This window comes from Salmo salar, chromosome 10, assembly GCF_965601325.2.
Source record: "Salmo salar chromosome 10, fSalSal1, whole genome shotgun sequence".
Taxonomy (NCBI): Eukaryota; Metazoa; Chordata; class Actinopteri; order Salmoniformes; family Salmonidae; genus Salmo; species Salmo salar.
In genome coordinates this window covers 19,089,189-19,106,726 of record NC_138300.1, presented here as the reverse complement: position 1 = coordinate 19,106,726, position 17,538 = coordinate 19,089,189, and the positions used below count along the sequence as shown (strand labels likewise).

General features: G+C 44.3%; 1 protein-coding gene across 1 annotated transcript; it reads right to left on the bottom strand.

Moving 5' to 3' along the window:
- Positions 1-1,023: 1,023 nt before the first annotated feature.
- Positions 1,024-17,411, bottom strand: LOC106613678 (megakaryocyte-associated tyrosine-protein kinase). Its single transcript, XM_014216187.3, has 13 exons — positions 12,308-17,411; positions 11,812-11,869; positions 11,503-11,613; positions 11,174-11,289; positions 10,730-10,949; positions 5,775-5,868; positions 5,511-5,576; positions 5,278-5,377; positions 5,017-5,101; positions 4,742-4,815; positions 4,346-4,541; positions 4,024-4,110; positions 1,024-2,515 (listed from the first exon to the last, which is right to left on the bottom strand). The coding sequence occupies exons 2-13, from the start codon at positions 11,818-11,820 to the stop codon at positions 2,330-2,332; spliced, it is 1,344 nt and encodes a 447-aa protein (XP_014071662.1). The 5' UTR covers positions 11,821-11,869; positions 12,308-17,411; the 3' UTR covers positions 1,024-2,329.
- Between the last annotated feature and the right edge of the window lie 127 nt (positions 17,412-17,538).

The window sequence follows — 17,538 nt, the reverse complement described above, 5'->3', positions numbered from 1 at the left end:
TCTCATTAGAATGTCCAAATAGTGGCATTTAAACACTCTTTCAAAATACATTTAAAGAATGCCCCCGAATCCACTCTGACCTCCACTCTAGCACCAGACTTCTCCGGTCTTATTGTAAGAGCCATAGCTATATACTATAATATGTTATTATAGTGACATGTGTAATGTTCATACACTTATGCCATGTTCATACGATACTTGGGTGACTAACAACATTAATGGAGGCCCCCTGGGGGTCAGAGTCTCCCTGGAGGTTAGGGCCCCTGGGGACGTGCCCAGTAGATAAGGTTTAGATAGCTGGCTAGACTTAATTGCCTAAGAAATCTTATAAACTGTTAGCGGACATGGACTAATTGAGTGACTGTCAGTGACTGACACTGACATAACTGAAAAACTGCTGATGCACCACCCAATTTTGAAATTGCACCTTGTGTTTTCTACAGTAAATTGAGACTTAGATGTTTTCTTTGTTTTTGGTGGGGGGCCCCCTAATGGCCGCGGGGCCCTAGGCACAGCGTGTCGTCTGTGTACAGGAAGACTACCATAGTTAAACGTCAACACACTAAAATATTTCTAATGAGATGGCTAACAGAACAAAGGAATTTTTATCGTAAACAAACTCCTACTTAATGTTGTTCTAAGAACTTGAGTGCATGAGAATGGGATCCAGTTGAATTGAAGTGGTTTCCAGTCATTTTAAATCTACTGCACGGTACCGGTAGTGGCCAATTAACTGTAGGGCTTTCCTTCTTCAATTCCTTCTTCATTCACACAATTCCTTCTTCAATACCCATCGTCTTGAACCAGAAATAAGTGAAATGCCACCGAAATCTTTTAATAAGTTAAAAGTGATCCTATTTATTTTTTCATCATTTCTTGGAATATTTCAAATCCTCCATTAGAAGTTTTAGGGAAACAAAGCAAATCAACACACAGGCCCTATGGTGATGTGATGGGAGCGGATCAGGACTCAATCTGGGGTCCATCCCATGGGTGAAAGACAAATACCAGGCTTACAAAGACTTAAAACTAATGACATCTTTAATTTGGGTTGTAACGTGACAACAATAATAAAATAAAAATCTCTCCCCTCTCTAATCTGAGTTGAGTTAAATCATAGCTGCTTGAAGACAGAGGAACCTTGGTTGTTTTAGAGATAAGTCCCTTATGTGCTCTTCATTATTTTTATTTTTTTGTAAACCCCAGATGCAGTATGTTTCTCTTCTTTGTAAATGTCCATTGTCCAAAATCCAACAATTACTGTTCAAACCGAGCACCCCTTTGCTTTTAGGAACTGGATTTAATAAAGAAATTCCCTTTACACAGATAGATCGACTAAGACCTGCTGAGTCACTGGTTGTATGGGAGTATAGACCTACTACATTTATGGCAAATGAACTGAAAATAAAATAGGATATTCCGTCCCAATCCCCTGTAGCTCCTCAGAGCTTGTACACAGACAAACTGCTGTCGGCTTTGTAATTCCTTACTAATATCAGCAATAACATTCAAGATTTCACATATTAAGCTCCGAGTCGCAGGGCATATTGCTGGACAATTACAGTCTGAAACAAGCAGATACGGATGATCTGGGATTTAATCCCGGATCAGCATTTTCCCTCTTTCCATCTCTCTCTCTCCCTCAATCCTTTTCGCTCTCTGTCTCTTATGAAAGAAAAATAATGGCCACATATTGGTAACACAAATAATATGTTGCTCAGGAAAGAGAATTGGGGTGTGGAGATATTTTTTTACATTTTAGTCATTTAGCAGACGCTCTTTTCCAGAGCGACTTACAGTAGTGAATGCATACATTTCATGCATTATTTTTATTATTATTATTTTTTTTGTACTGGCCCCCCGTGGGAATCGAACCCACAACCCTGGCGTTGCACACACCATGCTGGCGTTCTAAACACCATGCTCTACCAACTGAGCCACAGGGAAGACTGAGATATGACGAGTTGAGTTGCTCCCTCTAATACCACAGGCAGAAATAAGTGTAAGGACTCTTCATTACAGCAGATCATTCCATAAAAATAAAATAAAAATCGATAACATGTTGTTACAGGTCATGTCTTATTGTAATATCCTGCATCCTTCACCGCACAAACTCAACATACGTTTAAACGATTTTGCCATAAAAACGATATGATTTTTTTCTTTAAGCAAATCAAGATGCGTGATGCTAGAATACGTTGAGTTTCCCGGGAAAGCTGTGAAGCGAGCTGTAACCACTTGGGTCCACCTGTCCCGGGTTACTGTCCCTGCTCCAGGCAGCCCAAAACAAAAGAACAGTAGTTATTTGAATAGGATTATTAAATTGATTTCAGCAGCCAGGGCTGTGTTTGGTCAGCTCTCTCTCCAGCTTCTCCTGTAGTTTCTGAAAGGAGGGCCTCTTCCTGGGCTCAGCCTCCCAGCAGCACCTCATCAGGGCGTAGACACTGGGGGGACACTCCTCTGGAGCCTCCATACGGTAACCCTGCTCCACAAGCTCCTTCACCTCCTTCAGAGACTGAGGAGGGAGACATAAGGAGAAAGACAGAAAAAGATGGGACATGTGATAATGTCATTCCCTCTTAAAGGGCCTGTTAACTTTTTAGTGGACACAAAATGAATATCAAACACATTTTGTCTACATACTGTATCTGTATGTTACATCGCCTGCATTAAACAAGTACAATATGAGTCACTCATTCTAATTATATGGTTAAACCACCACTAAACATGCTTTAAGTCAGTCTAGTTGATCCCCCGCTGGCTACCCATGCTATGTCATCATATTGACCTGCCAGGTAAACAGGGATAGGGCTGGACAGGTACAACGGATTGAGACTGTGTGTCACAGGAGAGTGCAAGTTCCATAATCTCTTCCCCCCTACATGTACAAACACACATACGCACTCATGAACACACAACCTCTCTCCCCCTCCTCACCCCACCCCTTCGTTCTTCTTTTTGGCTGGCTGCCAACAGGAGCTGTTGCCATAGAAACGCGGCCTACAAGCACTAATCCTGGTTTATCCCTGCCATTATTACCTGCTTAGTGCCATTGCTTTGATTCTCTGCTTTACATACCTGTGTGGGGAGTAACTGAGACTCCCTACAAACAGATAAAGCATGAATAAAGAGGATTTTAAGTATGAAGTAAATAAATAATGTACCCTTCCATTTCTCTAGTTAACAAACTCTGCCGTGATGACGGCAGTTATCGGTGCTGCTTCACCAGGACTAGGGTGTTTTTCTTCAAATGAACACATATGGTGACAATGAGTGTCAGTGAAAATGTAGTGCTAAAGAAACAGAGGTCTGGGACAGACTACAGTATATGACCGCATCAGAAACCATGGGACAGAAATATGGTTTAAACCTATTCACAGGGGTCCCCTACTGGTAAAACATCATAACTACACACAGTAGGACCAGAGCCAAGCTTACGAATCCCCTCATTTCCCCCGACACCCATTCAGGAGAGATAAAATGAGTCCGGTGCAAATCCTTGTCCTGTGACGCACTTACACGGCCTTTAACCTCAGGCGGAGTTTCCTTCGTTTCAATACCGTAAGTCTATCAGCGGATAAAGCACTGCTGACGTACGGCATAATGGGTCATAAAGGCATACATGTAAAAACAAACCCGTTTTCCATTAGGACCAACCATAATAGGTGAAACGCGCTGGTGTCAGGATGTTTATGGTGCACCAGGTAGTAAAAACTACTGGGTTGGTACTTTGTCACTGATCAGCGGTAAGATAAGGACACTGGACGCTGCCGTAGGTATCCCAGAGGACACCGTGGCTCTCCTCCCACAGGCTAAGACCTCTGGGAAACATGCTGCAACACCGGTGTCAGAACAGAGGACCTTGCAGCTTCCATGAATGACAGAGCGCTATGGCATGCCATCGTTTCACGCATTACACCACAGATCACATTTGTCTCATACAAATGTTTGTCACATTGTGCTTCCACAGTGACTCACAACGCCACTGATCTTTATGAACGGTGATGTAAAGTCAGGACTCACCATCTTGGGGTAGGGTTGTCGACCATAAGAGAACGTCTCCCAGAGGAGAACACCGTAGCTCCAGACGTCTGACCGCGTGGAGAATTTCTGCAAGACAACCACACATAACCACAAAGGCAAATCAATGATAGGTAGCAAAAATCACAACAACGATGGCTGACTGACATGAGAAGTATTGTCTAATAACGACATAGGCTAAAACCCTGACACCAGCTAACAATCATACACGAATCACATGAATTACACATTCTTTAAGTCTGTGATTACACATACGTCTGTACTGTAAGCGTGATAAAAGTTCGAGAGGTAAACATCATCATACCTCTTTCTTCAGGGCTTCAGGGGCTGTCCATTTGACTGGTAGTTTAGACTTGTCTGAGGCCTTGCAGTCCAACTTGGTCAATCCAAAGTCACTGACCTTGGCCACGCCCTCGTTAGAGACCAGGATGTTACGGGCTGCTAGGTCTCTGTGGACCAACCTCTTAGACTCCAGGTACTCCATACCCTCACATACATCTCTGAACACACAACAACACACAGTCTTATATACTGAAATAGACACAAATGTAAAGTTGGTAATGCGGCAGGGAGAGTACCAAGAAGAGCCGTTTTAACTGTATATGGGATGGGATCAGCTATGAATGACTGTTAAAGGGCAGTGTGACTGTAGTAATGTACAGCGTATAGAGTTCTATTTAACTCTATGATATGGCCTCACAGTGCAAAGCGTAGTAGCTGGTCAGTGCTGATGACATAACGGCCCCTTGTCCGGAGGAAGTTCACCAGATTACCCTGCAACGCACAAATAAAGAGACGGGTGGATAAGAGTTGTGTAATCTAAGTTAGTCCCTAAGTGTGTGCTTGCTACAATTGTTTTGCATCAACAATGTCAGTCTCCTGGACTCCTGGACATTAAGTCTACTCCTAGTATATTTGTTTGTCTTGATTGACGGTGATGACAGATTGACGGTACTGAAGTCACGGCGGCAGTACCTTGGCCATGAGCTCTGTGACGATGTGCAGTCCATTGTGTAGGATCACCCCCAACAACCGCACCAGATTCTTATGCTGCAGTTTCCTAGTGGCGAGTCAGACCAAAAACAATCAATTATGGAAGGAATGAAGGGTGAGGAAGCAAGGAAGTAAGCAAGAAAGGAAGGAAAAAGGGGACGAAGGAACAAAAGACAGATAGAAGTTCCTAAATTGAATTAACTAAGTTAGTCAAGAAAACATGTCTCGTTACTCTCGACTCACGTCATAACAGTGGTCTCTTCTAAGAATGCCTGTGCTGTTACATCACATTTAATGTTCTTTACTGCCACCTTCTGGCCCATGTAGTCTCCTGCATACACCGCTAGGGGACAAAAGGATGAGACCGTCAATTAAACCTGTAACATCTAGAATCAGGGTTCAACTCAACGTTAGAATGGTTTACCGGCTCATTTTCAACAAACAAAAAAAATCACAATAAGACATTGCAATCTCACCTCCAAACTCCCCCTCCCCGATACTCCCTCCCAAGGTCAGCTCCCTGAAGTCCAGCAGCCATCCCGCTGTGACACAGACAGAGACACCAGTCTAAAACAAGTAGCTTTTCATTCTTTATAGCTCTCACTTCAAAAGAAAAGACGTGAGACACACCCTCCCACCCACAAAATACCCTGTGGCCCCCACCCAGAAAGGCATAGATCTCGGAGCCTTGAGGAGGCCAACTCTGACACATCACGAGACTGTAAAGCCCAAGCACTTACTTTTAGACAGCTCCAACTCAGCTGACTTGGTGCCCTCCTTCTCTTTGGGCTTTAGAAGTTTGGTAACAATAGCTCCCTTGTGCTTGGAGTAGAACTGCAAAGATAGCCATTAGTGACAGCTTATATTAAAAACAGAGACTGAACTATACTGTCATTGACACTTTTGGAGAGAATCATGCTGTGTTAGTGAGCTAAGCTTCAACATCTGCCCCATATCAGCTGTGGTTAGTGCACTGTGGCTTTGCAGTGAAACTAAAGAAGACTTGTGTCCTGACGACTGTTATGACGTGCCGTTTGAGCTAGATTTACAAAATATATCTGTCGCAAACTTATGAGCGTTGTTCATTTTTTTTTACTAAGTTTGTTGCTAAAACTCACAACACAAGTGTGTGTATGGGCCACATACAGTATACTGAATGTATGTACAGTATGTAGTGGTAGTTATTCATTCTAAAAGTAAACTAATTTAGTGCTGTGACAACCCTGGGTTTATAAGCGCGGAAATCGACTCTGCCGCTCGAGCACGCTTTTGCGGCACAGTCGATAGCGCGCCGGACTTCGGGCTTGAAGGTCGAGGGTTCGAGACCTGCTCCCTGCTGTTTCATTACAGTACTATCGAAAAGAAAACAGAATGATGGTATGGTGAACTGTACAAAAACATATTTTATTTTTAAATCCAATAGTCCTGCCCACAGCTGTGTGTGTGTCAGCGAGCAGCTGGATTCTCCCTTTACTTCCTCACAAGAGTTAGTCAGCGATATGAGTGTGGACTAAAGACATCTGTGCTCCACAGATGAGGCATATTTAGTCTTTACAGTCACTCACATCTCCGAACACCATTGTGTCTGTGCTTTCCAATAGCTCGGAAACTCACAGGCTCAATATAAACATTAAAAAGGTCTGCTGAGACTGAAATCTTTCTTGTAAACAACACTTCCTTTCAAATGGGTCACAGTTAGCCTTGGTGTGGTTCAAGTCAAATTCAGTGTGATCATTTTTCCATAGAGAGGCTCCCTGTTGTGACAATGAACATTAGCTCATCAGCATAAAACCGTAGGCAAGATATTTGTTAGGAAACCCTCAAATCAAATGTTATTTGTCACATGCTTCGTAAACTACAGGTGTAGACTAACAGTGAAATGCTTACTTAGTGGTCTTTTCCAACAATGCAGAGTTAAAGATAAAGTGACACGAGAAATAAATACACAATGAAAAACAAAAAAGATTCAAAATAACATAGCTATAAACTGCGAGAACCAGTACCAAATCAAATCACATTTTATTTGTCACATGCCGAGTCGATGTGCAGGGGTACGAGGTAATTGAGGTAGCTATAGGGGTAAAGTGAGTAGACAACAGGATATAATAGAATGAGCTGTAGCAGCAGCTTATGTGGAGCAGCAGCGTATGTGGTATGAAAGTGTGTGCATGGCTTCACTATGCAGGTAGTAGGAAATACCACCAGCATGCAGGTGTGGGCGTATGTAGTGTGTGTGTGTGTGTGTGTGTGTGTGTGTGTGTGTGTGTGTGTATGCGATGTGGTGTAAGTGTAATATGTGTCAGTGTGTGGGTTGAGTCCAGTGTGTGTGCATATGCAGGTAGTCCTTGTAGCCATTTGATTAGCTATTTAGCAGTCTTGTTTAGCATTTGTATGGCTTAGAGATCGAATCGTACTACACCGGCTCTGACGCTCGTCGGATGTGGCAGGGCTTGCAAACCATTAAAGATTGCAAAGGGAAGCACAGCCGAGAGCTGCCCAGTGACACGAGCCTACCAGACAAGCTAAACCACTTCTATGCTCGCTTTGAGGTAAATAACACTGAAACATGCATGAGTACACCAGCTGTTCCGGAAGACTGTGTGATCACGCTCTCGGCTGTGTACTGCGAGCATGAGCTGACCAACTGGCAAGTGTCTTCACTGACATTTTCAATCTCTCCCTGTCTAAGTCTGTAATAACAACATGCTTTAAGCAGACCATCATAGTCCCTGTGCCCAAGAACACTAAGGTAACCTGCCAAAGTGACTACTGACCCGCAGTGCTCACGTCTGTAGCTATGAAGTGCTTTGAAAGGCTGGTCATGGCTCACATCAACACCGTTATCCCAGAAACCCTAGACCCACTCCAATTTGCATACCGCCTCAACAGATCCACAGATGATGCAATCTCAATTGCACTCCACACTGCCCTTTCCCACCTGGACAAAAGGAACACCTATGTGAGAATGCTATTCATTGACTACAGCTCAGCATTCAACACCATAGTGCCCTCAAAGCTCATCAATAAGCTAAGGACCCTGGGACTAAACACCTCCCTCTGCAACTGGATCCTGGACTTCATGACGGGCCGCCCCCAGGTGGTAAGGGTAGATAACACATCCGCCATGCTGATCCTCAACACAGGGGCCCCTCAGGGGTGCGTTCTCAGTCCCCTCCTGTACTCCCTATTCTCTCATGACTGCACAGCCAGGTACGACTCCAACACCATCACTAAGTTTGCCGATGACACAACAGTTGTAGGCCTGATCACCGACAATGACGAGACATCTTATAGGTAGGAGGTCAGAGATCTGGCCGTGGTGCCAGAACAACAACCTTTCCCTCAACGTGATCAAGACAAAGGAGATGATTGTGGACTACAGGAAAAAGAGGACCGAACACGCTCACATTCTCATTGACGGGGCTGTGGTGTTCCTTGGTGTCCACATCACCAACAAACGAACATGGTCCCAGCACACCAAGATAGTCACGAAGAGGGCACGACAAAACCTATTCCTCTTCAGGAGACTAAAAAGATTTGGCATGGGTCCTCACATCCTCAAAAGGTTCTACAGCTGCACCATCGAGAGCACCCTGACTGGTTGCATCACTGCCTGGTATGGCAACTGCTTGGCCTCCGACTGCAAGGCACTACAGAGGGTAGTGCGTACGGCCCAGTACATCACTGGGGCCAAGCTTCCTGCCATCCAGGACCTCTATGCCAGGTGGTGTCAGAGGAAGGCCCTAAAAATTGTCAAAGACTCCAGCCACCCTAGTCATAGACTGTTCTCTCTGCTACTGCACGGCAAGCGGTACCGGAGTGCCAAGTCTAGGTCCAAGAGACTTCTAAACAACTTCTACCCCCAAGCAATAAGGCTCCTGAACATCTAATCAAATGGCTACCCAGACTATTTGCATTGCCCCCCCCCACCCCTATACTGTTGCTACTCTCTGTTGGTATCATTTATGCATAGTCACTTTAATAACTCTACCTACATGTACATATTACCTCGATTAACTCGACTAACCGGTGCCCCCACACATTGACTCTGTACCGGTAACCCCCTATATATAGTCTCGTTATTGTTATTTTACTGCTGCTCTTTAATTACTTGTTATTTTTATTTCTTATTCGTCTTTTTTTTAAACTGCATTGTTGGTTAGGGGCTCGTAAGCAAGCATTTCACTGTAAGGTCTACCTGTTGTATTCGGTGCATGTGACTAATACAATTTGATTTGATTTGAGTAGAAGCTTTTCAGGGTCCTGTTGGTTCCAGACTTGGTGCACTGGTACTGCTTGTCGTGCGGTAGCAGAAAGAATAGTCTATGGCTTGGGTGTCTGGAGTCTGACATGTTTTTGGGCCTTCCTCTGACACCGCCTGGTATAGAGGTCCTGGATGGCAGGGAGCTCGGCCCTAGTGATGCACTGGTCCGTACTCAACACTCTCTGTAGCGCCTTGAGGTTGGGTGCCTTGCAGTACCAAGCAATGATGCAGCAAGTCAAGATGCTCTCAATGGTGCAGCTGTAGAACTTCTGAGGATGTGAGAGCCCATGCCAAATCTTTTCAGCCTCCTGTGGGGGAAGAGGCACTGTCGTGCCCTCTTAACAACTGTGTGGGTGTGTATGGACCATATTAAGTCCTTAGTGATGTGGGCACCGAAGAACTTGACGCTCTCGACCTGCTCCACTACAGCCCCATCGATGTGGATAAGGGTGTGCTCGCCCCTCTGTTTCCTGTAGTCCACGATAAGCTCCTTTGTCTTGCTGACATTGAGGGAGAGGTTGTTGTCCTGGCACCAGACTGCTAGGTCTCTGACCTCCTCCCTATACGCTGCCTCATCTTTGCCTGTGATCAGTACTACCAATGTCGTGTCGTCAGCAAACTTTATGATGGTGTTGGAGTCGTGCGCGGCCACACAGCCGTGGATGAACAGAGAGTACAGGAGGGGACTAAGCAAATACCCCTGAGGGGCCCCAGTGTTGAAGGTTAGCGCGGCAGATGTTGTTGCCTACCCTCACCGCCTGGGGGCGGCCCGTCAAGAAGTCAAGGATCCAGTTGCAAAGGGAGTCCCAGGGTCCTGAGCTTGGTGATGAGCTTGGAAGGAGGTATGGTGTTGAATGCTGAGCTGTAGTCAATTAACAACATTCTTACATAGGCATTCCTTTTGTCCAAGTGTGTGAGGTCAGTGTGCGTCACCTGTGGATCTTTTGGGGTGGTATGAAATTTGGAGTGGGTCCAGGGTGTCTGGGATGATGGTGTTCATGTGAGCCATGACCAGAATTTCAAAGCATTTCATAGCTATAGATGTGAGCGCTATGGGGCGATGGTCATTTAGGCAGGTTACCTTGGCGTTCTTGAGCACGGGGACTATGGTGGTCTGCTTGAAACATACAGGTATTACAGACCGGATCAGGGACAGGTTGAAAATGTCAGTGAAGACACTTGCCATCTGTCAGTGCATGCGCCGAGTACGATCCAGGAATTCCGTCTGGCCCCGTGGCCTTAGGAATGTTAAGCTGTTTATTAAAAAGTCTGCACTGCGTACACATATCCCAACATGTTCAGCTAATTTTCTATATAAAAACTCCTGACCCTATCAATAAGGTCTGTCTTACAAAATAGATTTTATCTCAATGAGACTAAACTTGAAAAATAAAAGTTGAAATAAACCAAACAGATCTATCTCCTCCTCACCTCTATCATGTCTAAGAGGTTGTAGAAGTACTGGGTGTTGTCGATGGTCAGTTTGCTGTCCTGGTAGATGACTCGGTAGTGGATGACCTGGCTGGAGTAGCTGACACAGAGCACGTAGTCACCAGGGTGGCGGATGGACTCCCGCACCAGGAACAGGCCATCCTCCACAGGCAGCAGCTTGGACACCGCCTCAGGACCTGAGATCTTCCCATGGAACCAGCTGGCGTGGACCAACAGAGTTATTGGTCGGGATTAGATAGCTATTCCATAAAGGGCCAGGGGTTGTCGCATGGTCAGGAAAACCACTTGGCCCTAGCTCACAGCTAACCAAACTGGACCAAATCTTCCATCTCAATTGTACTATAGTTGTACGCTATAAAATAGGTGTATTGTAATATAGGTCTATATATAGAAGTCCAGACGCATAGCCTTAAATTGACCTACGGCATGAGACTGAGACTAGGGTCGACGCAAATGGCCTCTCGTTCTCGCACGTTGGTGGTAGAGATGAGTCCTTCCTCTCCTGTGGTGTTGTGTCTGGCTATGTAATGTCCTTTCCCCTAGAAAACAGCATCAGAATAGCATTCAGTAGAATCATGCAAATAGCTTCATTTCATCTCAACTGTATTTATAGAGCCCCCACCAGAGTAGACAGTGCACAAAGAGCAGGGGAAAGTTTATTACATTATTACATTTGAAAAGTACATTGTGTGCAACGAGGGCCCCTGAGCCCCTTTTCTGACACCAGAATAACAACATAAGTTGTTATGTACCGTTCCTGTTTCCACAATAGTGAGGATGTCTCCTTTGCGGTAGGCCAGTTCACCAGCTTTAGGTTTGCTGTGGTCACGCTTGGCAACACATGTGCTGGACACCCAACTCTTCTATAAGGGAGAGATATAGAAGGCAACTTTGACATTTACAGCATCAGTTGCTCAAAAACTCAAAATAAAATTCAAGTTCAGACATGGTGGTACATTAACCACTTATTTCTCAGGAGGGAAAGAGTCACGACAGTGTCATGACAGAAGTAATGATTTTATCTCCCAGTAACTGACCCAGGACATACAATTGATACATACCATTGCCATACTCAAGAATAAGTTTGGATCGATGTAAATGAATCAGTAATGAGAACACCTGTTCAAGGAGAGAAAATTTCTTATGAGAAACACCATCTGGAAAACTTTTAACACAATTCTAGCAATAATAGTAGGCTAAATAAACAACACGTTAGAGTAACAGTAGCCTACCACTGCTCCCTTCCCAGTCATTAAAATAGATACATTCCTAAAAAAAATAAACCCTATTTTAAGGAGCAGTTCTATATAAGAAAATAAATAGGCAACAGCATTAAAACAGACCACTCAAGGTGGGACATCATATGGCAGTCAGATAGATACCTGTGGCTCAGCAATGAAGCAAACTGTAATATGGTCCAAAGACAGATGTGATGAGCGGTCATAAGATGCAGGCATTTAGTGAGCTATAGCGACTAACGTGTGAACTAAGACTATTTATTTCCTGATAATGAGAACTCAAGTGAAGCTATAACATTGAGCTGAAACTGTTACTTACCTATAACGCTAAATGTGTTCACAATGTAGATCAGCATTAGGATTCGATCTGTCCTATTTCTCATTGCAGTTTCGATTTGTGGAATGAGTGCGGACGCCAGTGACCAGTCGCACCGGCGCGTCGCATCACAGGCTGTTTAGTAACAAAGAGAATCGAGTTAGAAATTGACGCGTAATTCTTCCTTTATGCGGTTAAAAGTTCCAACGACAAGCACATAATGTTAAGATAATGTTTATAACGCCAACCCAGAGATGGCGCCTGTGGGGCACCTTCTAGGATATATAAACAGGTATATTATGAGTGTCTGATTAGGATGTTGTGACCTGTAACATGTTATACCTGAGTAAAGGATTATGCTTGAACTTTACCAAACTCTCCGACGTGAGTTATTCACAGAAAAACATGGTGTCAGAGAAAATAACCCAAAGTCAAGCGCTACGGAAAATAGGACAATGTATGTGGACAATGTAATCGCTGTCGGATAAACGCAGATAAGTGGAACAAATGAACGAGGACGAAGAGTCTGCAATGTCTCTCAGTCAAATTCCGGTGGCTAGCGCCATGGACATGAACGGCGATTTGTATCATGTGAGAGTGGCAACACTGCTCAGTGTTTTGGAAGAGAGTGCCATATGCTTCAGCGTCACCCAGATCTGTGGGAAGAGGATATAAACAATTATAAGACAATCCTTGACGTTTTACAAAGACATTTTGAACCCACTCGTAATGTAAATAATTAAAGATTCATTTTTAACACGTGAACAAACTCAAGCAGACGTCTGGTCAATATATTGTGAGGTTGCGTCAATTGTCGGATTCTTGTGCTTTCGGGTCAATGATAGACGAAATGATCAGAGACAGACTTGTGATTGGCTGTAAAGATAACGGAGTAAGAGCAAGTATGCTGCGCGAACCACAACGCGGAATAAAGGCATAGATATATGCAGAGCAAACGAACAGACGCAGATCCAATTAAAAAATATGAACACTGTCCCTGAACAGGCAGAATCAGTCAATTATGCCACTCAGAACAAATACAGAGACCATGTCGATAGAAAATGGAAACAATTAATCGGACAGTGATCTAAGACGGAAAAATACTAAAGAAGGGTGCAGGTACTGTGGATCAACACACGCAAGAGCCACATGCCCACCATATGGGGTTATATGCAAATTATTTGGAAAAAAAACATAAAGTAAGCCTGTCAATCTGCTAGAACAGGATACATGCAGTGATCAAAATGATGCTGAAGAAGCAGACATGCTATACATGAGATGTTAATTCTGTTCAAAGTGGCAAAGATAAATGGTTTACAAACTTAAAGCTTACCCCATTGATATGTGACAACTGTGATTATGATCCAAGCAGCACTATCAAATGCCAGCTAGACAGTGGCTCAACTGTCAATATACTCAGCTACAGAGACTTTATGCAAGTAATGTAGGATGGAGATGCAAAGCTACAACCAAGCAAGGCTGTACCAGTAGGGGAGTGAACTACAAGCCAATCATGATGGGGAAACATGTACTAAAGTTCCAAGTGGTGAAAACCTTGCAAAAGCCTCTCTTTTCAGCAGAAACATGTGTTCAACCCCAGCCACCCCGCATGTCATTCATCATGTCAACACTAAAAACAAAAGGTCCCATCAGACTCGAACACCTCAGAGGCAATATTGAAACAGTTTGAGGACGTTTTTGAAGGGCTTCACCTGGTGGTGGATGAGTCTGTTAGATCAGGTCAACAGCTCTCCCTCCCCCCATTCCACGGAAGGAAAATATACTAAAGGCTGTTGAGTCAATGGAGGAACTGGGTGTCATTACGAAGGTCACCAATCCTACTAAGTGGATAAGCAACATGGTTGTTGCTGGCAAAATAAGAGTCTGCCTTGATCCAAGTTCCCTGAACAAAGCCTTATGTAGGACACATTACCAAATGCCTACCATTGAAGAGATACTGCCAAGCCTGGCAAAAGTGAAAATCTTTTCACTTATGGATGCAAAAAAATGGGTACTGGCAGGTACGTTTGGATGAAGAGTAGTTAACCCATCCCATTTTGGACCCCAATGGTAGATACCGGTGGACAAAGTTACCATTTGGAGTGAAACCAGCGAAGGCAACATGATGCACTTCAGGGACTGCCAGGAATAAGCGTCATAGCTAATGACATCATGGTATATGGCTGTGGTGCTACTATGGAAGAAGCATTGCAGGACCATGACCACAACCTGACTCAGCCCTTACAAAGAGCAAGGGAGATGAATCTAAAGCTGAATAAAGACAAAGTTAAGCTCAGGCTCACCAGTATTACATACATGGGACATCTTTTGACAGCTGAAGACCTGAAGCCAGACCCCAAGAAGGTGGAGGCAGTACAGCAAATGCCGACACCTACAGGTGCAAAAGCAGCGCAGCGACTGCTTGGTTTTGTAAATTACTTAGCCAAATTCATACCTCGTCTGACGTATTCGAGCCATTGTGTCGGGTGACCAATAAAGATGTGCTGTGGGCATGGCTTCCTCAACATGATGCATTGGCGCAAATCAAGACATTGGTAAGCAACCAACCAATACTGAGGTACTATGACCTCTCTGAAGTGACCCTACAATGTGATGCAAGTGACAAAGGCCTAGGGGCAGCGCTCTTGCAGAAGGGGCAGCCCATTGCATTTGCTTCAAGGACATTGACACCCACGGAGCAAGGATATGGCCAACTTGAAAAGGAGTGCCTAGCCATAGTGTTCGCCTGTGACCGTCTGTGATCAATACCTTCATGGTAGGGACTTTATCACAGTGCACACTGATCACAAGCCGCTTGAGGTTATCTTCAAAAAACACTTCTGTCTGCCCCGAAGCGACTTCAAAAAGGATGATGCTAAAGCTTCAGCGTTATCAACTACAGGTAGTATACAAGAAAGGAATAGAGCTTCACATTGCAGATTTCTTGTCTAGAGCAGCACTACAAACAACTAGTCACCCACAATATCGGACAAATGAGACAGTATGCTGTACAGGCGGAGTTTGAAGATGTGAACCATGCTACTGATCAAAACATCTCCCCGCAGACACGGGATGCTAGCAAAGCTCATTCAACAGAGGACAAGACTTCTCAAATGCTTCAGTCTTTTATCCTAAGAGGCTGGCCAGACACAAGAAAGAGTACGCCCATCCTGGTGAGGGACTACTGGACATACAGAGACAAACTCACAATACAGGAAGAGGTTGTCTACAAAGGCGACAGGGTGGTAGTGCCAGAAATTCTACGTCCAATGATTCTCTCTCGTATCCATGCAGGGCACTCAGGGGTCGAAGCCAGTCTCAGGAAAGCCAGAGACTCAGTATTCTGGACCAATATGACCCAAGAAATGAAACATTTTATGGCTGTGTGCAGCATATGTAATGCTAATCTACCTAAGCAGCAAAAGGAAACGCTGCAGCCACATGACATACCAACACGTCCTTGGTCTAAAGTGGGAATGGATCTGTTCACAGTAAAGAACGTTCCTTTTCTGATTTATGGGAGGTAGAGAAAGTGATTGACACAACAGTCGGTTGCATCATTGACTGTTGTAAGCAGCAGTTTAGCAGGTATGGCATACCTGACAGTGGTGTAGTTACAGATAATGGGACCCAGTTCACAAGTCAAGACTTTGCTTTGTTTGCAAAAGCCTGGGAATTCCATCATGTGACCTCTTCACCATAACACAGAGTAATGGTAAGTCAGAGTCAGCAGTGAAAATAGCAGACTTATCACAAAGGCAAAGGCATTTTGGCGTGGAGAAATACTCCCACAGAGGGCTTCGGCAGCAGTCCTGTACAGCACTTAATGTCTAGACGCACCCACTCTTTGTTGCCAACTCCCAAGCTCCTCACACCAAAGGTTTTTGGGGATATTCAGGGACACAAACGTGCAAGTCAGGACAAGTCAAAACATTACTATGACCAGCATGCAAAAAATCTGCCTGTAATAAACAAGGCCAAGCTGTCAGAGTGCTCCTGTCACCTCACGCCAGGGATGCCACTTGGGAGTCTTGGCACATGCATAGGGCACATCAGCGCAAGGTCATATGACGTGGTAGTAAAGGGCCGAAAGTATGGAAGGAACCGGAAGGACATGCGCCCAGTTCAGGAGAGCATAGGACACAGGAGGGACACATGGGGAAAATGGTGGATGGATGGGGTGGGCAAGACACATAATGAGACGGGGAAGACCCCACCAGGGCAGTTATCTCTGCCGACCGTGGCTGTGGGAGAGGACCCCAGAGGTGCCCAATATGCTACCAGTGCGAAGCACTAGGACAAGGACTAATGTAAGACTGCCCCTGCGGTATGGGCACTATGGACAACAATTTTTTATTTTTAAATCTTTAAAAAAATTAAGTGTTGATAATGTAAATAGGCATTTTCACTGTGGTATTAAAGTGGTATGAAGTGCTCGAGCTAACTCGAAATTAAAAGGAAGATAAGATAATGGTTACAATGCACTAGTGGGGCACCTATCTAGGATTTATAAACAGGTGCATTATGAGTGTCTGATTAGGATGTTGTAACATGTTATACCTGAGTGAAGGATTATGCTTGAATTTTTCCTAACTCAACATGAGTTATTCACATTAAAACAATGAGGTTGTGTGTTAAGCAAATACGCACCTTAGAACACTAGGCAGCGCTTCAATGATTATTCACCACCTTGCCTGGAAACCAGACATTGAATTGTAACGTTTGAATCAGGAACGTTTCCCCTGGCTCTACAAGCCAGAATGTTGAATCAAATGATATTTTTTACTACTTTTGCGGTTGGTCCTTTTGGCGGTAGAAATGTGACATATCCACAGGAAAGAATTACATCAACTTTTCAAAGCGCTGATAGTGCATTTCGATTTCCATCACCTGAAACATGTGTACGAGTTCGGCAAGTATGCATGTATTTTTATTTTGTGCGCATGCTTAAGGTAAGAAATCTGAACACACTACCAGCGCTTTGAAAAGTTGATGTAATTTATACGTGTGGATATATTGGTCTCACATTCCTACCGCTAAAAGTTCCAACCGCATGAACAGCTGGTAAAGTATGTTAATATAAATGTATTCAACATTCTGGCTTGTAGAGGTTGAGAGAACTTTCCTGATTCAAACACTCATTTCTGCCAGACGGAATTCAACTTCAGTTTTCCAGGCCAATCGCCACCCACTTTAGCCCATCTCATCTGATTGCTGCACCCTTTATAGTCAAT